General features: G+C 38.6%; 3 protein-coding genes across 3 annotated transcripts in view; 2 read left to right on the top strand and 1 right to left on the bottom strand.

The window, feature by feature from the left end:
- Positions 1-2,855, top strand: part of LOC135694502 (proteasome assembly chaperone 3) — a 7,660-nt gene extending 4,805 nt beyond the window's left edge. The window contains exon 3 of the mRNA XM_065213276.2: positions 275-2,855. Coding sequence (XP_065069348.1) covers positions 275-430 — 156 coding nt within the window. The 3' untranslated portion in view covers positions 431-2,855. The remainder of the gene's footprint in view (positions 1-274) is intronic.
- LOC135694500 (galanin receptor 2a) lies at positions 1,624-24,869 on the bottom strand. The gene is made up of 4 exons (XM_065213274.2): positions 24,715-24,869; positions 3,358-3,543; positions 2,755-2,980; positions 1,624-2,323 (listed from the first exon to the last, which is right to left on the bottom strand). The coding sequence occupies exons 1-4, from the start codon at positions 24,779-24,781 to the stop codon at positions 1,735-1,737; spliced, it is 1,068 nt and encodes a 355-aa protein (XP_065069346.2). The 5' UTR covers positions 24,782-24,869; the 3' UTR covers positions 1,624-1,734.
- On the top strand, positions 14,775-16,598 carry LOC135691499 (uncharacterized). The gene has a single exon (XM_065209358.2). It carries the CDS (start codon positions 14,790-14,792, stop codon positions 16,182-16,184), a length of 1,395 nt encoding a protein of 464 aa, XP_065065430.2. The 5' UTR covers positions 14,775-14,789; the 3' UTR covers positions 16,185-16,598.

Raw genomic sequence — 24,869 nt, 5'->3', positions numbered from 1 at the left:
AATCATACTTCCTCATTTGTCTACTTTTTATCTCAATTCCACCATTTCCCTGTTCCAAAAACACTTCTGCTGTGAAAGCTGTTATCTTTTATTTCAAATGTTGGTAAAGTGTGGTAAAACGTGGATTGCAAAATGTGAAGATCACAATATGTGTCTTTATGAGGTGTAGTGCATTGTATGAATTTTGTGTCAAAAGCAGCTGACGCTATTTGTTGAGTATTTTATAGAATTGTTTTGCAAAATATTATATAGCAACTTTAATCTTATTCCACAGCCAATCTATCAAGTGTATGCAAAGAAGATTGCTTCAGTTGTTTTCAAGGAGACAAAAAAACCTATTCTTCTTGCAATTGCCTTGAAAGACAAAAGCCCACCCAGCATTCCACTCCTGTCTGGCCTCGTTTTAAAAAACAATGTATGGTCATATTGAGGCACAGACTTAACTGTCCTTGGAGCAACCAGTCTAAATGCAGAGATCCTAGTATAATGAAGACCTGGCTACAGTATATACAGCAAAAGGTATCAACTGTTTAACATGTTGCATTGAGATGGCCATTGTCAATACAGGGTTTTGGCTGCTATCCCAAAATGCTGATATGTAGATGTGTTGCTTGGTTGCTTCTTATTTCATTTTGAATGAGAAAGTGAATCGTCAGGGACTCTTCATGACAAATAACAGTTTCACATTCTACTGTTTGGAGGCATTGAGTCATGGTAAATAGGCCTTCTCTATAGGGGGTCATTCTGCAGTTTCATGTGATAAAGACATCAATTGTTGACAACTTGCTGTTAATGAAAACTGTTTTTTTAATCAGTACAAGTTGAGTTCATGTGACCAGTTCAAGGTCAACCAATAGCATCGCAGTCATGAAAATCATGACTTAGCAGATTGGGCACTTTGGGTATACCCAATCCATTTTATCATGACTCAATGTCTTTAGATACTTGTCACAATCACACTTGCAGATTTTGCGATTTTGATCACTCTAACCATAAAGACAACAATCACAACAGGTACAACTATTTATAACTTTGTTTATGATATTTGAATGTTGATAAATATATTGTAGAGATAGCTAGTAGAGATTAAATGTTAGTAACATAACTGCTTGGTGTCTATCAGTGTTGTCATAAGTGTTCAAAAGTATTTTGATCAAATTAACTACAGTGCTTGATACATGGTAAATGTTGAAATACATTGCTTAATAGTTGTTATAATTAGTTGTTATAGTCTGGTTTCTTTAGCTCTCTATTAGCTCTGTTGCTTTACACTTGATAGCATGTTTTCTTGTTTTGGTGGGTTTTGATACAAGATATATCTTTGTCATCAATATATAAATAGGTTATAGTTTGAGTATTTCATGTACTAGGTCGTGCAAGGTTTGTCTATAACCATCAACTTTGATTTTTTACCAATGGTATTGGTATAAGCAGTTGAGAAGGTTATAAAAATTGGTGTTACAGAAATATCAGAACAGTCGAGACTTTTGGCATCAATTATGGGGATATTTGACAAGAAGAACCCTATGAGGTCATCAACTTCTACTTTTTGCTGTGGGTATTTTGTCTCTTGTTAATGTGACAGGTGTAGTACCTCAGTTAGAAGTATAAGAATACCCATGGTGACTGGTTGGATACAATGTTGCTGTTATGATTAGCACATAGCTTTTATATCAAAGAATGATAAAGGAAGTCCATGGACAGTCTTGGGTGCTGGTAATACGTAGCCTCGCTTTAAATGTCAGTCTCTGCGGATGCGCCTTCAGTTGTGCTCTCTGTAATAAACTTCTTCTTGCCTTTCACCTTGCGCCAAGCTCCCACAACGAAGCTGTTGACGTCACGATGCATTCTAGCATAGATAAATGGGTTGGTGCAGCTGTTGAAAAGGACAATGATGACCGAACATTCGTGCAAGACAACAACTGCATCGGATTTGTTGTCGATGTATCTGAACAAATCGATGATCGAATGGGGAATTGTAAAGATGAAGTAAAGGCCAACGATTATTATGAACATTTTCACCACCCTCTGGTTCTCTTCGCGTCTCCGCATTGCTGTCTCGCTTTTGTCTTTGATAACAGCTTGTGATTTTAGCTTTTTGATGCTCAAGGTGTACAAAACACTGACGATGATCAGGGGGATGATCCAGCCAAGGCAGGTCCACACCATCAAATATATTTTGTATCCTTCGTCAGATATCCCAAAGTTCATTCGCCAGGTCAGGGGAAATTTGACGCAAGCTGCAAGGACCCATGAAAATACGGCTGTAGCAACCTTTTTGGTCATGGATATTCTTTGCCATTTTATCAGTTTTGTGATTGCCCTGTAAATGTGAAGAGAACGTCAATATTCTGATGTTAGCTACTATTTGATAAATTTCAGATACCAATTTTGCTTTTGCTTTTGCAAAAATTAATGGAAGTGAAACATTAGGTTGCAGATAGGGCATTTTATGGCAGGCAATGCGGGGCATGATCGTGTTCTGTGGAGGAGCACCAGCACCGTTTCTTAGCTAGATTCTCAGTAATCAGCCTCGCTCCCAAACCCCAAATTCATGATCAAAAGTTTCTTGCACATTTCATTTGCCGTTTTGTCAAATTCGTTCTTAAATTCATGCGACCTTGAAACTGCGATGCTTTTAGCTCAAGTTGTTGTCATTTTGGCGCGTTTTTAGCATTGAAACAGTCGAAGGTCTATTGCATGTAAAGTAATACTAGAAGGATTTGGGAAGAACAATACAGTTTCTTTACTCACCAATATCTGTCGATTGAGATCAAAAGGAGCTGCCAAGACGAGACCATTAAAGTTGTGTAGAACACAAAAAAGAAGGCTGCCTGAGTGCCGGGCTGGAAAAACCATGCCGAGTAGGTATAGCTGTGGTATGTGATCATGTGCAGTGGCCAAATGATGCAAGCTATAAGATCAGCGATTGCCAATGAAACAATGAATACATCACCCTTTTTGAGTTGGCTTTTCCGTCCTAAAATAAAACGTGTAGAGGAGTCAAGTAAAATAAAGATGTTCGCAGTAAGTCGGACATAAATATTTAGCATATCTCCTAGATTGTTTAAACTTCATTCAGGATCGACTCTAAATTTGCGCTGTTAAAAAGATATGAAACTATAATTGCATGCATAAACTTAATTTTAATTCACGTTTACAGAAGTTTCGCTTTTCAAATAAAGGAAATTCTGTCCCTAGAGCCAACGAAGCACAAAGCGTTGTCGACGCAGGAAAAAGTAAATCTTATCACGGATGTTTGTAATAAATATTTAACAGGTAATTAAATCTAATTTATGATAATTTAGAAAGTTATGATAAATATCTGTTTACTATGTTACGTCGAATAACACTCACCAAGAATAAAGCAGACCAGGGAGTTTCCAGAGGCACCAATTATGAACACCATAAGGTAAATGATGACGAAGAATGCATGAACGCCGGGGGAGAGGATGCTGAGGGAGGGGTGCTCAAAACCCCCCGGCTTGGATGGTCCTGTTTCATTGGTAGTATTGCTCACAGTCGATAGAGCTGTTCCATTAGCTGAAAAAATAAATTTCTCTTGTCATAAACAAAAACGCCAGCAATCTAATTTCGCATGGGATTCTAACCGCGGTACAATGTTAGCCTCTTTTTCAAGTGTAGAAGCCTATTTTTGGCTGTTAGACACTTTTTCTTTAAAAGAACACTCTCTCAGTACACCGAAGCATGATTTGCCAGAGAAATAAGTAAGGACACAACACGCCTCAAATGAAAAACTAGAAGAAAATACGCCAGATGTTGTTTGAAAATGTTCTGCGATGTTTACGTAACTGAGCAGATTTTATCATCCAGTTAACCGTGCTAATGAAGATGTCATACAAAACTGTCATACAAAACTGTCATTTGTGGTCTTATATTAAACAATTTATATTAAATGGCTGTATAGAAATCAGTGTTGAAATAAGAATAACATTAACATCATCTCAGCCCTTAATTATCAAAAAATAAAAAAATTGTGTCAAAATTCATCGGTTCTTATTAAAAACGAGAATCATTGTTGATTACTCTTAGCTGCATGATAAATAGGGCCTCTACATAATGAATGAATGTCTTGTCTTTTCCCCAAATCCAATACGGAGCTTATTAGCGAGCTCTGTTTATCGATTTTCACGTTTTAAAAGTAGATATGAAATATATTAGCCTCACAAAAATGAATTTTGACCAAGAATAGATTTTTAAGTGTTTATCTTTGTTGCTACTTTCACATGCACTTGTTGTGATTTTACAAAATTCTTTGCTCTCAAATTCATTCCTCCTCCTTATAAATTTCAAGAGAAATAAACCCTCTTGATTATTACACCCTGCAATGTCATATTTGGCAGGGGCGTCGCGACCGGGGGTGTGGGGGTGTCACACCCCCCCAATAGTATCTCAAGCTAAAGGATCAAGCAAAGGTAGTTGTTTCGTTGGTTAAATATGATATTCCTTGATATGAATGAAGGTAAACAAGCTATTGATTTGAATATTTGAAGATTTCTTGTTGGCACAATATCTATAAATCCAGGCCCTCTTTTGGTAGAATTGTGTCTTGTATCCACTTCCCCTAAAGTTTTTCGGTAGAAGCGCCAACTGCAATTCACTATGAGCTCCTGATGTATTTTAACATTCAAATGGTATGCTACAATTAAAAGAGGGATCTTAATTGATAATCAGTGCTGCTTGTTACCTAGCTTTAGAAGTAACTGACAACATGGTATTTTTCAAGACCAAGGCGAAGTTGTACCTGATGTTTTTATCTGCTGTTCAATTTGCTTGAAAAAAGAACTTTCGAAAGGATTAGGAGGGTTGCTTTAGTGAAATGTGCTTAAAATGTTATATTTTCCAGGGAACTAGAAGCATCAAAATTCGAAAATTTCCTGCTCATTCGGCGGCAACCAGTTCGCCTCGGGTAGTAACTATGTATGTTCTTTGTCCGTTCCGATATAGAGATTTGACAAAACTACTAGAAAAATTCCGTTATTATCAAATTGAAATGAAAGTTGCGAATTATATACAGAGTTAGATTGACAAAATGCATTGCAGAGGTTTGTGACAGCAACTAAAGAATTTCAGGCAAAAATTGTTTAATCAGGTGAATTTGTAGTCCACAACCCCCCCTCCCCCAACAAGGCTTGCCTCGCGACGGCCCTGTTGGTTACTCTTTCTTTCTCAAACATTTTGAAGTAATATGGCAAATCTTAAATATTTGAACAGCTGCCTTTCCTTTTCAAGGTTTATCAATGTTTACTTCAGGCAAGTTTAATCATGTTTGAGGCGTTAATTTTGTCTTCTATCCACAGCCGCTTTTGTAAGTCATTCGTCAACAGAAATGTTTTATGAATTCCAAATTTTTTTCTAATAAAACACATTTTTAATTGCACTGTGATAACACGGCTTTTGAAAAGGATTCGTCCCAACCGGGTTGTATTGTGAAAACGCTAACTGTAAAGTGTGCATAATTTTACTACAATCAACGCTGTGTCTGTGGTTCGAGTCCCTGGCATGACCAAACTTCTAAACAGATTAATGATAAGAACACTGCTCGATAACCATCAGTGTCCTGAAAACTACCTTCGAATGCTAGGTAGAAACAGCAAATACAAATACTCTCTGTAATTCCAACTCACTGAGGGATTGCTAAAATGTTTGAATTACAAAATGTTCGATTATACAAGTTTTTTAAAAAAATACTGGATTTTATATTACATTTTTGTATAAGTTTTCGTTTTATAGCCTTTATCCATATAATCGCAACTTGGACAACAGTTGAAAATATTGTCGCTAGCACGTATTCTATTGACTGTACGGCATGAGGCAAGATTCTTCGAACTATGACGTTTCAACCCCCCCCCCCCCCCCCCCACCCACCAATATTGAAAAAAGACTTGAATAACAGCCAAAAACCTTCAATAACATCAATTTTCGGAGAATTTAATGAAGTAGTTATATCACCTGATAATTTCTTAAAATTCGCAAAAAGCGACTAAAATAGTTGCTTTCCTATGGGGACCTGTAAATTTTTCGAATTACGAAAAGTTCGAATTAGGGATGTTTTTTGTAAGGACTTGGCAAGAGATTGTCAAGAGACCTAAGAATTTTGTTCCAATTACAAGACTGTAGGTTCTCGCTGTGCTGTTTTTGCTTTCGTTTCTTATTTTGCTTATGAAATGGCTTTATTCTGACGTTTTATGCTCTGAGGAGTGTCCGATGAAAAAGCTTTTAGCCAATATGTTGTAAAATGTTTGCTTTTTTCAAAACATTTTCAAGTTCTGTACCGCCAAAAAACTGTTCATAATTTGCTTATTCATTTTGCTTCTTGTTTATTCTCAATTCTTGTTTCAGTTGAAAGCATACAGCCGTCCAAAAAAGCCGAAAAAAAGTGCCATTAGTTTGTGTTCTTTTATACATCTGCTGATTGTTTATGTAGGAAACTCAGAGTTGTGTTACAATAGTCTGTTCATTTTCGTCTAACTATATTCATATATTTAAGCGAGTGTCTTTATTATATATATATGTTTTAGTCTAACTTATCGCTCTGATAAGTTGAGCACTTCAGACAGCAATATGATAATTATGATAACATAGAAATGTGTATATATTTATATATTTAGAAGTATCCTTTCGTCAGCGGAGATAGCAAACTTTTGGCAGGTAGTAAATGAAAAAAGCTCCTTGGCAGACGTTACGTTCAGATAAAGCATATGACCGTTTGTTTACTACAATGACGGTTATGTGATTTTTCTTACATATAAAGCAGCAACCCCTTTTCCTTCTTATGTTTGTAATTACAGGGAGCGAAGAAATGTTTTCAAAAATAGCTGCCCTGGAAAAGAATCCGGGGCTGTGGTAGCTGCACATTTTTATGAATCCGCCTGTTTCGGAAAACCTATCTATCTTTTTCTCTTTTTGTTCATTCCATTCGACTTTCCAGTTCAGTTACATTTTGAAATTGCCTCATTCAATAACAAACGCCTAGAGTTCCATTTGTGAATAATGTATCAAAATAGCACTGAGTAGTGACTTATTTCCAGGAAAACCCGGTTAGTTGCGACTAGCCATTTCATTTGGAAGTGCTTTTTGCCTCAGGTAGGTTTTTTGTTCCTGTTATAGGAACTTTGACATCACGTTTCGAAGTAGAATGTTTCCGTTGGTTTGACAGTTAGGAGTTTGACAAACAACTTGCCACTAGTATTCTTGGAAATGAATGTAGGAAATTGACAATAACTGGCAATTTTATTTAGAACAACAAATGGCTTGAGTTTTGAACAAGAAATTTCCCGTTTCCTAATGCTCCTATAATCCCTGCCAAATTTCTCGAAACACCAAAGTCAGTTTTGGAGCTCAAAGTTAAACATCCCTCTTTCCCCCTGGCAACAATTCCTGTTTTTTATAACACGCAGTAAAGATTACTAAATACTTTTTCATGTGACTTGTATGGCATTTGCCTACACGTCTTTTTTATAAGAAAGTATTTTATAGGAAAGTTGTGCTCGGTTCTTCAAAAAGTTAAGAAAGTTCAGGGCTGGATCTTTGAAACCTAAGAAAGTTGAAAAATTTAGATATTCAAAATTTCAAAGGAAATTATGGTGTAAGAGTGTAATCTTTAAACAATACAGTGATGTGCTGAACAGGAAACGACGAATACAGTATGATGTTGAGGGTTTTTGAGAAAAATAGCATATTTACAGCATTTCATCTTCTCCATCACTGCGCATGCTTATTAAACGTAAAACTTTCCAATTTTACGTTAAGAAAGTGTTAAGAAAGTTTAAGTGCTGAAATTAGGAAGTGACTAAGAAAGTCTGAAGGCTGGGCTGAAAATAAATTCTTATAAAAAAACGTGTAATTCATCAACATTGTTCTAGGGGAAAGCGGTGCTGAAAGGTAGTAATTTTAACAAAAATGAATGAAAGATATAAAAATAAAACACCAATTGCTTTGTGTTCCAAGTAATATAAAGCAGGCATTGTATCATCGTCTGCTTTTTCATTAATAAGGAAAGGTGAGCAGGATCTCTTGGCTCTAGCCTAAAATTCTCCCTCGCGCCAAAGATATTTGGGGCCAGGATTCTAGCAAAAAATTACTTTGGAAATATTTTTAAAACGTATGCCGTGATTTCAAATGCTGTTCGTGCAAATGATGATGGATGTGAATGCTTCTGTTTTGTCATTTGAAGTTTAAACTAAATTTGCTTCACATATAATTAGAAGCAGCTAAGAATTTACATACATGCTTTCATGTGCAGACGCAGTGTACAGGACCTTCTTCAAAGTATTAAATAAATCCTGCTAATTGTGAAGAAAGTTGGCAAACCTAAATTTCCATTTGTTTTTCATTTGAATTTTTCTAACAGCGTTTTACAATGCCAATGCAGGATCAATATGTGAATAAAAAACAGGCTTTAGACAAAAGAATCGTTCTGCAATTTATTAGTTGTTTGCAAATCCAAATTATGTCTAGCAATGAAAATGCAAAGTCGTGCTTGTTTTTGCTTTCTGTGTTGATTGGTTTGAGGAAAAGCTGTAAGGAAGAAAATAATCGTTACGAAAGGAAAGTTTTTACGAAGTTTACTCGTCAATTTGCCCATAAATTTACAGAACTGATGAGGAAAACTGGATGTACGTATATCATCATCAGTATTTGCCAAATTTGGAGATACTTCATTGAAGTTTTTTATTTTAGTTTATTCAAAAGAGTGAATTCTATCAAGTCCCATTTTGCTATTTTCAGATGTCCTGCATACTCATGCAACCATCTGATGTTTTTTTCCGAAAAGAATGCCCTTAAGCATCTTAAAAATCCATATGTAAAAAATGCTGGCATTTGGCTAATGTTCCATAGATCCCCATAAAAGGAACAAAGGTAATAAGATAGGTCTTTAGGACCATGGGAACTGTTCCTTTGTTCCTTTGTGTTAGGAACGTCTCATCAATTTTAGGATATGCTGCTAAAGTGCCGTTATGGGAATTACGGACCTTTGGTCGCTCGCTTTTCCTATACATTCTAACATAAATTTGAATATACGTTCTCAAGTTCCTTCGTTCTGCGTGCGCTAAGTACTTTTGGGCCGATTTTCTTTTGCTCATTTGAGTTTAGTCACGTTTCTCCGTAAAACAGCAAAACGAAATTCACATGTCTCTTGAGAAGTTTCAACCTATATATAGCGCTGCAAGTTTTCAGCTTGGCCACAAAACAAGAAGATGTCTTCGATGGTAGTACGTTGGAAAGACGTCCCAGGAGCTGCAAAGTTGAAGAAAAGGCTGATGTTAATAGCTAATGTGCACGGAATATTTCAGTGCCCTATTGGTGATTGCGAGCATGAAGGCTTCCGCAGTCAAAGAGGTTGCAGAAAGCACGTTACAAATTCGCATCCTTGGTTCTTCTATTTTGACGAATACCCGAAAGATATTATGGATAATAAAGTTGCGCCACAAAACACATGTGACGAGAAGACCAACGAGTCAAAGGATGGTAGTTCGAATATCATTCCAGATGACGTCATTTTCAGTGAAACGTTTGCCAAATGGATGTGCAGCTCTACCGGTGGTGCTCGCACGAAGGCACACGCAAATCAGATTTGCTCTCGTGTCCTCAAGTTTATTCAGTACTCTCAGGACGATCTTATGCTCGAAGGGATAGAGGGGCCTAAAATTGACTACTATTTGGCTTCAATGGCATGCTTGTCAGCTTTTTTACAACATTTGGAGGATGAGAAATCTATTGGATTTGCTGGGAGCGTTAGTTACATCAATGCTTTGTTGGAAACAATGGAGTATAGAAAGTTTAAAGGAGTGTCAGCTTCCATCTTATCAAACTTTAGTGTTGCAGAGGTATTTTTGAAGCGCGCCAGAAGATGTATTGCTCGTAAGATGCGTGTACAGTGGACTGTAGAATTGGATGTTGATACCTTGGAGAGAAAAGGACATTGGGCATCACTAAAAGACTTACAAAAGGTCATACCGTTTCACATGGGACGATACAAGAAAATAGTGGCCAAATGTCGAGAGCATTCAGCAGAAGTTTCAGCGTCTGATCTAACTTTTTCAACGAGATTTATAACGACATTTCTCTTCTTACGTGTCAAGGGTTCTCGGCCAATGACATACCAATTCCTGACAATTGGCATGCTACGTAGTGCAGCAAAAAATGGCGGATACGTCGACCAGAAGAAATTCAAAACAGCTGACAAGTATGGCTTTGATTCCATGGTCATAGATGACGTCTGCATGCATGTTTTGGACGACTATGTGAGACACGTTAGGCCGAGGTTTCTTCCAAAATGCGAATATCTGTTACTTACGCGCAATGGAACCCAATTTACGAAGCTGAGTCAAGCTATGTGTTTGCTTGTCTATGAAGCTATTGGCAAGTATGTGCACCCAACACGTTACCGACAAATAATCGAAACAGAGAGTGCTGATGTTCTATCCCTTGAAGAACAAGAGCTGATCTCGCAAGATCAAAAACATACTTCAAATGTTGCAAGGATTCATTATCGCAAAAAGCGTTCGAGAGTCGTTGCCGAAAAGGGGAATCACTGCATTAAGAAGCTGAGGGGAGAAACTGGAGAACAACTAGACAGCTCTTTGAAAAAACTCGTCAATGTTTCGACGGGTGCGGAAGACTCTGAGTCGGACTCGGACATTTTCATTACACAGAGCAGTACCAAACCTGTAGCAAAGACAGACAGCGACTGCCAGATGACGTCAATTCGAAAGCGTATAACACCATTCACTGAGAAGGAGGACTTGAATTTGATAAAGGGAATAAACAAACATGGTTATGGCAAATGGGGCAAAATACTTTCGGATCCGAGCTTGTGCTTCGCAGAGGGAAGAGCACGTAACTCTTTGTTAAGACACGTTAGAAGTAATCAATTTCGTTGTATGTATGAAAAGCTGTGTGGAAAAGTTATGTCGTAGAAATCGTTTAGGAATCATAATACATGATGGGAAGAATGTTTGAATATTTCTTTTACAAAGTTGTTTTTCTGTTCGATTCGTATATACGCATGTGCCAGACGCCTAACAATGATATAAGTTGATTTTTGACTAGCTCTTATTCCTACAGTTTTGTAGACGTTCTGGCCTTATAATCTCGTAGTGATCTTTGCTTGTAATCTCGGATGGGTGTGCCATACTATACATTATAAAATGTTGGGCTGGGCTTTTCCCTATAAAGTTTAACAAGGCAATGAGTGGTCTTCCGTCCTCGTAATGATGTTGGCTTCTAATCTCGGATGGGTGTGCCATACTATACATTATAAAATGTTGGGCTGGGCTTTTTCCTATAAAGTTTGACAAGGCAATGAGTGGTCTTCCGTCCTCGCAATGATGTTGGCTTCTAATCTCGGATGGATGTGCTATACTATACATTATAAAATGTTGGGCTGGGCTTTTTCCTATAAAGTTTAACAAGGCAGTGAGTGGTCTTCCGTCCTCGCAATGATGTTGGCTTCTAATCTCGAATGGGTGTGCCATACTATACATTATAAAATGTTGGGCTGGGCTTTTTCCTATAAAGTTTAACAAGGCAATGAGTGTTCTTCCGTCCTCGCAATGATGTTGGCTTCTAATCTCGGATGGATGTGCTATACTATACATTATAAAATGTTGGGCTGGGCTTTTTCCTATAAAGTTTAACAAGGCAGTGAGTGGTCTTCCGTCCTCGCAATGATGTTGGCTTCTAATCTCGAATGGGTGTGCCATACTATACATTATAAAATGTTGGGCTGGGCTTTTCCTTATAAAGTTTGACAAGGCAGTGGCCTTTGATAATGACATCGAGACCACCAGCCCATCAAGATGGGAACGAGGTCAGAAGCCTTGGATTTCCTTGCAAACTTATGGATGGAAGCCCAGCCCAATGATATATGTACATTCTATATTAACAGTTGTTACAACGATATCGAGACCACCAGCCCATCAACATGGGAACGAGATCAGAAGCCTTGGATTTCCTTGCAAACTTATGGATAGAAGCCCAGCCCAATGATATATCTACATTCTATATTAACAGTTGTTACAACGATATCGAGAACACCGGCCCATCAACATGAGAACGAGGTCAGAAGCCTTGGATTTCCTTGCAAACTTATGGATGGAAGCCCAGCCCAATGATATATGTACATTCTATATTAACAGTTGTTACAACGATATCGAGACCACCAGCCCATCAACATGGGAACGAGGTCAGAAGCCTTGGATTTCCTTGCAAACTTATGGATAGAAGCCCAGCCCAATGATATATGTACATTCTATATTAACAGTTGTTACAACGATATCGAGACCACCAGCCCATCAACATGGGAACGAGGTCAGAAGCCTTGGATTTCCTTGCAAACTTATGGATAGAAGCCCAGCCCAATGATATATCTACATTCTATATTAACAGTTGTTACAACGATATCGAGAACACCGGCCCATCAACATGGGAACGAGGCCAAAAGCCTTGGATATCCTTGCAAACTTATGAATGCAAGCCCAGCCAAAAGAAAGGTTTTGTATCTATCAATGAAATGACAATGAGGTTATAAGACCGTTTCATTTCAAGGCTGGAAGACGAACCTTTGTCTGAAACCTATCCACTGAAGCAATTTAGAAGGTTGAATATATCATCTGGTTACAAATCTTCCTCGGGCTAGTCTCTGCATTGTAATATTTGCTTTAAGAATTGAAGCTACTGGCGTGTAAGCATTCCACTGGCGTTTATGATTCTTTTAAAGGAGAGAACGACAAAAATTCACAATTTTACTTCAAAGTTTTTTATTCAGATACACGCTCCTGGGCATACCTAAAGTCTTCAATTTTAAATGAAATGTGGTGTTCAAGGGGGTCAGGGGACTTATCTAAGACGACAATGTGATACCTATCATTGGACATCATTTTACCGTAGGGTCTAGTGTTCATCATACATACAATAATTGGAATAGGGAAAATTTTAGTTGACGACTTATATTTGCTACTAAAGACAATGCCATTTTTAATAGTCTCTAATGTTGAATAGTTTATCTTTGCCGATTTTTCCCTGCTGACATCAAACACGATGTATCGCTCTCCGTTCCAGGCATAAGCAGTGTCTTTCAATGTTGTAGAGGTGAAATACAAAGAACTTTTTGTTGCCAGAATGTACTTTGCAAGAAAGGTCTTGCCGGTATTTCCTGTTTCGTCAACAACGAACGTTATTCTACGTGGCCCCTGGCAGCGAAGCAGACGCAAAACCTCTTCTTGCCATGGTCGTAGAAGTGCATTTTGAAACTTGTCCAAAATCCTTTCCTTAGATTCCTCATTTTGCTGCCGCTTGATACTTTTGTCAACTGAGGACTGACTATGTATCCAGGTGTCCCCAAATTCTTCCAGCATGGCATCTTCGGTGGCTTCTTGCATACGTCTTTCTCTCATCATTTCCAGTTGACTTTTCTCTCTTTCTTTGAATTTGTTCTCTCCAATTTCAAAGAATCCTTGCCCACACTTGCACTGAGCCTTGTGCTTCCTCGACGAGCCTCTAGCTATTTCTATTTCCAGTCGCTCTGGTCTCCCCTCAATATTGAGTATTGTTTCAACGCTGTTCATTCTTTTTTGACATTTGAAAATGATATATCCACGGAGGGATTGTGCTTCTCCTTCGTTGTTCACCTTCGACGCTATAAGATACTCGAAGTCTTCGCTTCGCTGTTCCAGTCGCTCCATAACATCATCTGGAAAACACTTGTAGACAAATGTCCAACACTTCGCTTTCGCTCCTCTTGCTCTCACTGCCATCGTACTCTTACTCTCCCCCAACAAACTGACAGAGTTTCTGCCTGAAACTTATAGGAACCAAGGAATCCCAAGGGTGAAAAAGGAACCAAGGAACGTGAATTTTGGGAAATGGTCATCAGTATTTGCCAAATTTGGAGATACTTCATTGAAGTTTTATATTTTAGTTTATTCAAAAGAGTGAATTCTATCAAGTCCCATTTTGCTATTTTCAGATGTCTCTCATACTCATGCAACCATCTGATGTTTTTTTCCCGAAAAGAGTGCCCTTAAGCATCTTAAAAATTCATATGTGAAAATTGCTGGCATTTGGTTAATGTTCCATAGATCCCCATAAAAGAACAAAGGTACTAAGATAGGTCTTTTGGACCATGGGAACTGTTCCTTTGTTCCTTTGTGTTAGGAACGTCTCGTCAATTTTAGGATATGCTGCTAACGTGCCGTTATGGGAATTACGGACCTTTGGTCGCTCGCTTTTCCTATACATTCTAACATAAATTTGAATATACGTTCTCAAGTTCCTTCGTTCTGCGTGCGCTAAGTACTTTTGGGCCGATTTTCTTTTGCTCATTTGAGTTTAGTCACGTTTCTCCGGAAAACAGCAAGACGAAATTCACATGTCTCTTGAGAAGTTTCAACCTATATAAGGCGCTGCAAGTTTTCAGCTTGGCCACAAAACTAGAAGATGTCTTCGATGGTAGTACGTTGGAAAGACGTCCCAGGAGCTGCAAAGCTGAAGAAAAGGCTGATGTTAATAGCTAACGTGCACGGAATATTTCAGTGCCCTATTGGTGATTGCGAGCATGAAGGCTTCCGCAGTCAAAGAGGTTGCAGAAAGCACGTTACAAATTCGCATCCTTGGTTCTTCTATTTTGACGAATACCCAAAAGATATTATGGATGATAAAGCTGCGCCACAAAACACATGTGACGAGAAGACCAACGAGTCAAAGGATGGCAGTTCGAATATCATTCCAGATGACGTCATTTTAGTGAAACGTTTGCCAAATGGATGTGCAGCTCTACCGGTGGTGCTCGCACGAAGGCACACGCAAATCAGATTTGCTCTCGTGTCCTCAAGTTTATTCAGTACTCTCAGGACGATCTTATGCTCGAAGGGATAGAGGGGCCTAAAATTGACTACTATTTGGCTTCAATGGCATGCTTGTCAGCTTTTTTACAACATTTGGAGGATGAGAAATCTATTGGATTTGCTGGGAGCGTTAGTTACATCAATGCTTTGTTGGAAACAATGGAGTATAGAAAGTTTAAAGGAGTGTCAGCTTCCATCTTATCAAACTTTAGTGTTGCAGAGGTATTTTTGAAGCGCGCCAGAAGATGTATTGCTCGTAAGATGCGTGTACAGTGGACTGTAGAATTGGATGTTGATACCTTGGAGAGAAAAGGACATTGGGCATCACTAAAAGACTTACAAAAGGTCATACCGTTTCACATGGGACGATACAAGAAAATAGTGGCCAAATGTCGAGAGCATTCAGCAGAAGTTTCAGCGTCTGATCTAACTTTTTCAACGAGATTTATAACGACATTTCTCTTCTTACGTGTCAAGGGTTCTCGGCCAATGACATACCAATTCCTGACAATTGGCATGCTACGTAGTGCAGCAAAAAATGGCGGATACGTCGACCAGAAGAAATTCAAAACAGCTGACAAGTATGGCTTTGATTCCATGGTCATAGATGACGTCTGCATGCATGTTTTGGACGACTATGTGAGACACGTTAGGCCGAGGTTTCTTCCAAAATGCGAATATCTGTTACTTACGCGCAATGGAACCCAATTTACGAAGCTGAGTCAAGCTATGTGTTTGCTTGTCTATGAAGCTATTGGCAAGTATGTGCACCCAACACGTTACCGACAAATAATCGAAACAGAGAGTGCTGATGTTCTATCCCTTGAAGAACAAGAGCTGATCTCGCAAGATCAAAAACATACTTCAAATGTTGCAAGGATTCATTATCGCAAAAAGCGTTCGAGAGTCGTTGCCGAAAAGGGGAATCACTGCATTAAGAAGCTGAGGGGAGAAACTGGAGAACAACTAGACAGCTCTTTGAAAAAACTCGTCAATGTTTCGACGGGTGCGGAAGACTCTGAGTCGGACTCGGACATTTTCATTACACAGAGCAGTACCAAACCTGTAGCAAAGACAGACAGCGACTGCCAGATGACGTCAATTCGAAAGCGTATAACACCATTCACTGAGAAGGAGGACTTGAATTTGATAAAGGGAATAAACAAACATGGTTATGGCAAATGGGGCAAAATACTTTCGGATCCGAGCTTGTGCTTCGCAGAGGGAAGAGCACGTAACTCTTTGTTAAGACACGTTAGAAGTAATCAATTTCGTTGTATGTATGAAAAGCTGTGTGGAAAAGTTATGTCGTAGAAATCGTTTAGGAATCATAATACATGATGGGAAGAATGTTTGAATATTTCTTTTACAAAGTTGTTTTTCTGTTCGATTCGTATATACGCATGTGCCAGACGCCTAACAATGATATAAGTTGATTTTTGACTAGCTCTTATTCCTACAGTTTTGTAGACGTTCTGGCCTTATAATCTCGTAGTGATCTTTGCTTGTAATCTCGGATGGGTGTGCCATACTATACATTATAAAATGTTGGGCTGGGCTTTTCCCTATAAAGTTTAACAAGGCAATGAGTGGTCTTCCGTCCTCGTAATGATGTTGGCTTCTAATCTCGGATGGGTGTGCCATACTATACATTATAAAATGTTGGGCTGGGCTTTTTCCTATAAAGTTTGACAAGGCAATGAGTGGTCTTCCGTCCTCGCAATGATGTTGGCTTCTAATCTCGGATGGATGTGCTATACTATACATTATAAAATGTTGGGCTGGGCTTTTTCCTATAAAGTTTAACAAGGCAGTGAGTGGTCTTCCGTCCTCGCAATGATGTTGGCTTCTAATCTCGAATGGGTGTGCCATACTATACATTATAAAATGTTGAGCTGGGCTTTTTCCTATAAAGTTTAACAAGGCAATGAGTGTTCTTCCGTCCTCGCAATGATGTTGGCTTCTAATCTCGGATGGATGTGCTATACTATACATTATAAAATGTTGGGCTGGGCTTTTTCCTATAAAGTTTAACAAGGCAGTGAGTGGTCTTCCGTCCTCGCAATGATGTTGGCTTCTAATCTCGAATGGGTGTGCCATACTATACATTATAAAATGTTGGGCTGGGCTTTTCCTTATAAAGTTTGACAAGGCAGTGGCCTTTGATAATGACATCGAGACCACCAGCCCATCAAGATGGGAACGAGGTCAGAAGCCTTGGATTTCCTTGCAAACTTATGGATGGAAGCCCAGCCCAATGATATATGTACATTCTATATTAACAGTTGTTACAACGATATCGAGACCACCAGCCCATCAACATGGGAACGAGATCAGAAGCCTTGGATTTCCTTGCAAACTTATGGATAGAAGCCCAGCCCAATGATATATCTACATTCTATATTAACAGTTGTTACAACGATATCGAGAACACCGGCCCATCAACATGAGAACGAGGTCAGAAGCCTTGGATTTCCTTGCAAACTTATGGATGGAAGCCCAGCCCAATGATATATGTACATTCTATATTAACAGTTGTTACAACGATATCGAGACCACCAGCCCATCAACATGGGAACGAGGTCAGAAGCCTTGGATTTCCTTGCAAACTTATGGATAGAAGCCCAGCCCAATGATATATGTACATTCTATATTAACAGTTGTTACAACGATATCGAGACCACCAGCCCATCAACATGGGAACGAGGTCAGAAGCCTTGGATTTCCTTGCAAACTTATGGATAGAAGCCCAGCCCAATGATATATCTACATTCTATATTAACAGTTGTTACAACGATATCGAGAACACCGGCCCATCAACATGGGAACGAGGCCAAAAGCCTTGGATATCCTTGCAAACTTATGAATGCAAGCCCAGCCAAAAGAAAGGTTTTGTATCTATCAATGAAATGACAATGAGGTTATAAGACCGTTTCATTTCAAGGCTGGAAGACGAACCTTTGTCTGAAACCTATCCACTGAAGCAATTTAGAAGGTTGAATATATCATCTGGTTACAAATCTTCCTCGGGCTAGTCTCTGCATTGTAATATTTGCTTTAAGAATTGAAGCTACTGGCGTGTAAGCATTCCACTGGCGTTTATGATTCTTTTAAAGGAGAGAACGACAAAAATTCACAATTTTACTTCAAAGTTTTTTATTCAGATACACGCTCCTGGGCATACCTAAAGTCTTCAATTTTAAATGAAATGTGGTGTTCAAGGGGGTCAGGGGACTTATCTAAGACGACAATGTGATACCTATCATTGGACATCATTTTACCGTAGGGTCTAGTGTTCATCATACATACAATAATTGGAATAGGGAAAATTTTAGTTGACGACTTATATTTGCTACTAAAGACAATGCCATTTTTAATAGTCTCTAATGTTGAATAGTTTATCTTTGCCGATTTTTCCCTGCTGACATCAAACACGATGTATCGCTCTCCGTTCCAGGCATAAGCAGTGTCTTTCAATGTTGTAGAGGTGAAATACAAAGAACTTTTTGTTGCCAGAATGTACTTTGCAAGAAAGGTCTTGCCGGTATTTCCTGTTTCGTCAACAACGAACGTTATTCTACGTGGCCCCTGGCAGCGAAGCAGACGCAAAACCTCTTCTTGCCATGGTCGTAGAAGTGCATTTTGAAACTTGTCCAAAATCCTTTCCTTAGATTCCTCATTTTGCTGCCGCTTGATACTTTTGTCAACTGAGGACTGACTATGTATCCAGGTGTCCCCAAATTCTTCCAGCATGGCATCTTCGGTGGCTTCTTGCATACGTCTTTCTCTCATCATTTCCAGTTGACTTTTCTCTCTTTCTTTGAATTTGTTCTCTCCAATTTCAAAGAATCCTTGCCCACACTTGCACTGAGCCTTGTGCTTCCTCGACGAGCCTCTAGCTATTTCTATTTCCAGTCGCTCTGGTCTCCCCTCAATATTGAGTATTGTTTCAACGCTGTTCATTCTTTTTTGACATTTGAAAATGATATATCCACGGAGGGATTGTGCTTCTCCTTCGTTGTTCACCTTCGACGCTATAAGATACTCGAAGTCTTCGCTTCGCTGTTCCAGTCGCTCCATAACATCATCTGGAAAACACTTGTAGACAAATGTCCAACACTTCGCTTTCGCTCCTCTTGCTCTCACTGCCATCGTACTCTTACTCTCCCCCAACAAACTGACAGAGTTTCTGCCTGAAACTTATAGGAACCAAGGAATCCCAAGGGTGAAAAAGGAACCAAGGAACGTGAATTTTGGGAAATGGTCATCATCATCATCATCATCATAATCATCATCATCATCATCATCATCATCATCATCATAATCATCATCATCATCATCATCATCATCATCATCATCATCATCATCATCATCATCATCATCATCATCATCTCAGCCCGTCATGCCACTGCTAGCAGATGGTCTCCACAAATGACCAGGGCCGACACCAGCAGTGATATATTGGGGGGCCGGACATCGTTATATTTCTGACGACATTTATTTTCAATGGCAGAATAATACGCATGCTTATCTAATCGTCAGTTCCCATTTGCTAGGTATTGGTCTAGTGGCCTTCTGTGCAACCCAACTGCTATATTCTAGTTGTAAATAGATTTCCTCGAGGTGTAGTTGCCTTCTTACTGATGTGAAAGCATTTTTCATTTAAATTCAAAAGATTGCAACTTGAGAAAGTTAAACAACGTTATCAACACAACATGATAGCAAGGAGAAACATGCTGCATAGTATAATAATGCCAAAAGTAAAACATTTTTTTCTCTTTTTCATTGCTGCAAAATTGTCTATTACCTCATCATGATCGATTTCGGTGCTTTTGGTTAGACTCTCTCTGCTGAGGAGGATGTCAGTGACTTACGAGCATCGTCTTCTACGTTTATAACAATGAATGATTTATAAAAAGGTTGGAAATCTTGAAATTCTTCGATAGCGTCTACGAGATTGACATCTCTCTAGTAACATTCCTATGCGCTTCTTTACGAGACCTTGCCTCGTTATCAAGGATTCTTTCGTGGGGTGGATATCTGGTGTCACGGGTGCTTCAGAAAATAGCAAAACTTAGATAAAACATCTTAATTATCAATTTTTTCTATTTGTTTTATGCTTCCCACTGTAAAGGATTTCATAATCGCCCGGAAAAATTCCGGAGTTTCTCGCAAAAGGGATATTCTGTAAGGGCAAACTTCGATTCTTTTCAGCCAATGCAACATAAAATAATCGATTAAAAGCAATATTGCTAATAATAAAATATGGAAAGATAAGAAGACTTTCATCAGCCTGTAGTTGGGATGTGATTTGTAGAAGAGTCCTAAAATTTTCCGACAAGCATTCAGATTTTCCGACAGATATTCAGATTTCCAGATTTTCCGCCTTATACGACGCGCCCTCCCGTGCCCTCTATTGGCATCGGCTCTGCAAATGACTTATAGTGATGTTGGGCCTCTTGCATCCACCTCTTTCCTACTTTCGTACATATTTTGCCTTGCTTGATTAGAGGCTTGATTGACCAGCCACCATAAACCAGGTGCTTTAGATGCATGAGGTATATCGGATTTGGTTTCCCTTCATGCAAAATAGACTAAAGTTTGTGCACTAAAACTGCAGCTTTTTTAGCCCTTCAATAATTCAAACTTTCAAATTCTAACAGCAAAACCTGTTTGAAATTTTCTAGACCAATCTTGATCATTCGTTTAGCGCCTGAAATCCAAAGTTATCGATACAAAGCAGGCACGCCGGAGCCGGGGGGCTGTAGCCCCCTCACTTTTTGGCTGAAATATGATATCAATGTTGTAGCATAAAAAATAATGCTTGAAAAACTACCAGAAAAATTGCCAATTTGTCTATAGCCGGGCCCTCAAATTGTGCTCCCGCATCCCTGCAAATTCCTGAAAAGTATGCATTCAATATAAAGGGGTGGTCTCAATTTCCGTGTATTTAATGGGGGTGTGGGGTACTCTTATTAGGGCCTTACAGGGGGTCCAGTTGATTTGAGGGTCTTACAAAATGGCAACCAAATGGCCCAGTTTTGATAATAACACTACCATTTGGAGGGATTTCAAGTATTTGCTACCGTGCAGGGGGATTTTTTAAACAGGTGCTTAGTTTAGTTTGCGATTTATTATAGAAAATTAACAAAATCTTTTGTTTCCCGATTTAACAATAGTCAATGGCGAAGATATTTTCAAAGGAGGAACAGGCGAGCACAAAGGAACGGATGCTACCAAAGGCACAATTTCGGTTCTTCTGCTACCATTTGAGAGTTATTGTCAGAAACTACGTTTGAGGGTATTTTTTAGCACTCTGTAATACAACAATAATACAACACCCTGAACGGCCCCCTGTTAGGCCATAATGGGAGTGCCCACCGGGGGTTTTAGCCAATAACTGCAGTTTCTTTTTGATACAATTTTCATATACATTCGTCAATGCAGATTAATTTTTTTAAAATCATATAATAAAAAATTCACATTGATCGGCAAATTCGATTATGGGTTCTTAAATAATTTTTTCCGATTTATTCTCCTCTTTCGAAAAACTATCCCCACCCCTGTCAAAATTCTTTTACTCAAAAGTAAAAAAAATATATTGTAAGGGTTCTTCTTCCATTTAATCAATAAAGTGACCATTGTTGTTTTTCTCCATGATATTACACGTTTCTTTTAAGAAACCGTTTTTTAAGAAACCTAGTAATAGAGCCTAAAAATTTTACGAAAGTTTTAGAACTAAATCAATATTTCTAAGAAACTCCAAAAAAATAGGATGACTTTCTGAGCCGGAAAATAATACTTCAACAATCCATTTTTGCTTGATTTAAATTTGCTAACACATTTTTATTTAGAGTAACACAGGATGTTGAGTCTGCTTGTAGTAGTAGGTGGGTTTCCGATAACTTTGCCAATACAATTACACTCATTTTTTTATAAGAAACTGGCTATAAGAAACGAGTACTGGAGAGTCAGAAAAAATTAAGAAACTTCAGTACTCGAAGCAAAAGAAATAAGAAACTATGAAATCGTGATAAAACTAAGAACAACTAAATTGTGTAAAATCCAAGAACATTATTGCCCTGTTGGCCTAGAAATTAAGACACAGGGGATAAAAATATACTTTCCACATCTACTGTAAATACAGCTTCAGAACGGAAGCGAATCTCTTGACGTGATAAAAAAGGTCATGAACATTTCAAAACATCATTCATGACATCATAATTAAGAAACTCTTAAGAGACAATGAATATTGAAATTTTCAGAACATTAAGAAACTGGAGTACTCAACATCGACCTTTGTTTCTTATAAAAAATATGATTGTAATATGTGAGGGAAAGCGCAAAATTGGGGGGCGGGGGGGGGGTGCAAGCTTTTATCTACCGAGTACATTTTGGCAGCGTACACTACGTTAATGCAATCAGAATATTTTAGCCTGGTTAATGTTTGAACTTCAGCTTTTAAGGCCCTATTACAAACTATTACATTCAGGTACAATTTGCTTCACATTTTTTATTTAATCCATATTGAGGAATCTTAATCCATCTTGAGGAAAAAACTTTTGATCGCTGTTCAAAAAGATTTCCATCATCTTCATCACCATCAAAGGGGGGGGGGGGGGGCTAAGACTCAAGTTTAGTGACATAGGAGGACCGACGCGACGCGAAAGAAATTTTTTGAAATGAAGTCTTCTAAAATGGCTTAAAGCAGTGGCGTACCCAAGGGGAAAATAGGGGGGTCCGGACCCCAACTTTTCTAAAGTATGGTTCTCGAGATTTGTCCAAAAACAATGTAAAACACATGGGGGGGGGGGTAGTATACTGTATGTTTTCACCTTAGGACTCCATTGGTAACATTCTAATAGGCAAGCGGCACTGATTGGTCAACCTTTACAGTCATGTGCTCGTGTTTCTGATTGGCCTATTTCGATCCACAACTGGGTATATATATTTCTTAGCGTAGAGTTTTCGATCTATGTTCTGACGTTTTAAACTCTGAAGAGTGTCAGACGAAAAGCTTTAGTTTACTAAATGTTTGCTTTTTTCAAAGCCATTTACAAGTTTTGTACCACCAAAAGATTGTTTGCATAAAGATTTGACAAAACTATTAGGAAAGTCGGTTATTATAATATAAAAATATATATATGGCGAATTATATACAGAGTTAGATTCACAAAATATATTGCAGAGGTTCGTGACAGCAACTATATATTTTCAGGCAATCATATTTCAATCAGGTAAATTTGTTATCCACCCCCCTCCCCCCCTCCTCAACAAGGCCTGCCTCGCGACGGCCCTGGAGAGCGGCCCCGACAATATCTATATCGCAAAAATCGGTCTGTCATAGCAAAATCTCGGTCCCTTCAAAGAACACCCCCCTAAAAAAAATTGTATTTGCGCCCCTGCCTGGGTACGCCACTGGCTAAAAATGCATCTCCCAGACTAAAATTGTCTCTGTTTTTGTCAAATTTCTTGGGATTAATCTTCTTCTGTGATGCTCCTGAAAATCCTTTTCTGGGGCAACGAAAAAATTAAACTGCAAAACTTTTTAATATTTTGAATGTTTCTAAAAATTTCATGAAGGACAATTTTTCGTTTGAAAATTAAATTAAGATCATCCACCCGTCAAATCCAAATTTTACCGACTAAAATCCAAATTTCACCAACTTAAACACAAATGTCTATTCGTTAGGGGGGGGGGGGGTGTTACACGCCCCACACCCGGCCATGCTACCGGCCCTGACAAGGACCCAAGCTAGGTTTCTTATAAAAAACGTGTAATCTAGCTTACACCTTGTGTTGCTGTGCTGCCCTGACCTTCTTTGAACTAACTCACACAAACATCCTTCCTACCTTACGTTTTCTTCCTAAAGATAGTATCCTCTTCCGTATTTAGCTGTCAGTCATATGACCTCAAACTTAATTGGTCATCTTGTTAGTATTGCAATTTCCTTTAGCACAAACAGGCAATCTGAAACTGACTGAAACGTAGGAATGCGGAACAGCCCAGATTACGTTAACTTCTTTTCAAATCAAGTTGCCATAGTAACGATTCTTTCTATCACTAGCCCGTAGTTCGCGAAGAAAAAAACTTCAAGCATGTGTAACTTCCGCTCTTATTTCTGTTTGAATTTCGACATTTATCTTTAAGAAACAGAAACGTTTCCCGGGAATCAAATGTATGATAACGTTCACAAGGCCAGCAAAAAGAGCAATCGACATATGCACTGGCATTTAGCCCCCTTCCCTGCCCCTTCTACGGAGCAGGGACGTAGCCGTGGACGAGTCAAGATGTTAGGGGTAAATCCTGGTAAATCCGGAAAATCGTGTTTTGGATTTGATTAAATTTCCCATGGTGCGAGGCAAAACTTTTTCAAGAAACAAGGAGTGTTTAGGATAAACAGCACAGTTAACGAAAGCGAGGTGTTCGATTGGTATTTGCCTCTTCAAGGAAAATCATCGACAGCCACTTTAATCATCTCATTTATTCATCCATAAACGCAATTTTATTGCCTTTTTATAGAAATTGAAAAACATTCTTGAGATTGGCTTTACTGCCAAAATCAATCTCAATGATACACAACATTGAGTACAAGGGAATCTTTTAGTCCAAAAAAACAATCTTTTATATCTAGTCGTGGAATTACATTATGAAATTTGTAGTAAAAAAGACATCAATTCTTGCCTTTAAGATTTCCAAATGCACCGACTTCGTATACGATCTTTACCAATAAATCTCCATAAATTTTAACCATATCACACCGTTAAACAATGTCTGGTATTGCTATAAAAACACAAGAAAAACAGAAAATGCAGCTGTTTTGTAAAATTGAAGGATACTTACATTTCCCTGCTGTAAAGCTTTTTGTCGTTATTAAGAAGAAAAAAGCAAACACCGTACAGCGTGTCATCTTTGCCGCAAATTTGTTTCTGCCTTGCCCGTGATTGTTTTTCTCGTTATGATAACTGGTCTTGCATTTATTAGAAACGAGCAGGAAG

This window comes from Rhopilema esculentum, chromosome 8 (genome assembly GCF_057945365.1).
Source record: "Rhopilema esculentum isolate cy_ngs chromosome 8, ASM5794536v1, whole genome shotgun sequence".
In the NCBI taxonomy this organism is placed as follows: domain Eukaryota; kingdom Metazoa; phylum Cnidaria; class Scyphozoa; order Rhizostomeae; family Rhizostomatidae; genus Rhopilema; species Rhopilema esculentum.
The sequence above is the reverse complement of the archived record's forward strand: the minus strand, read 5'-3'. Positions and strand labels throughout refer to the sequence as shown.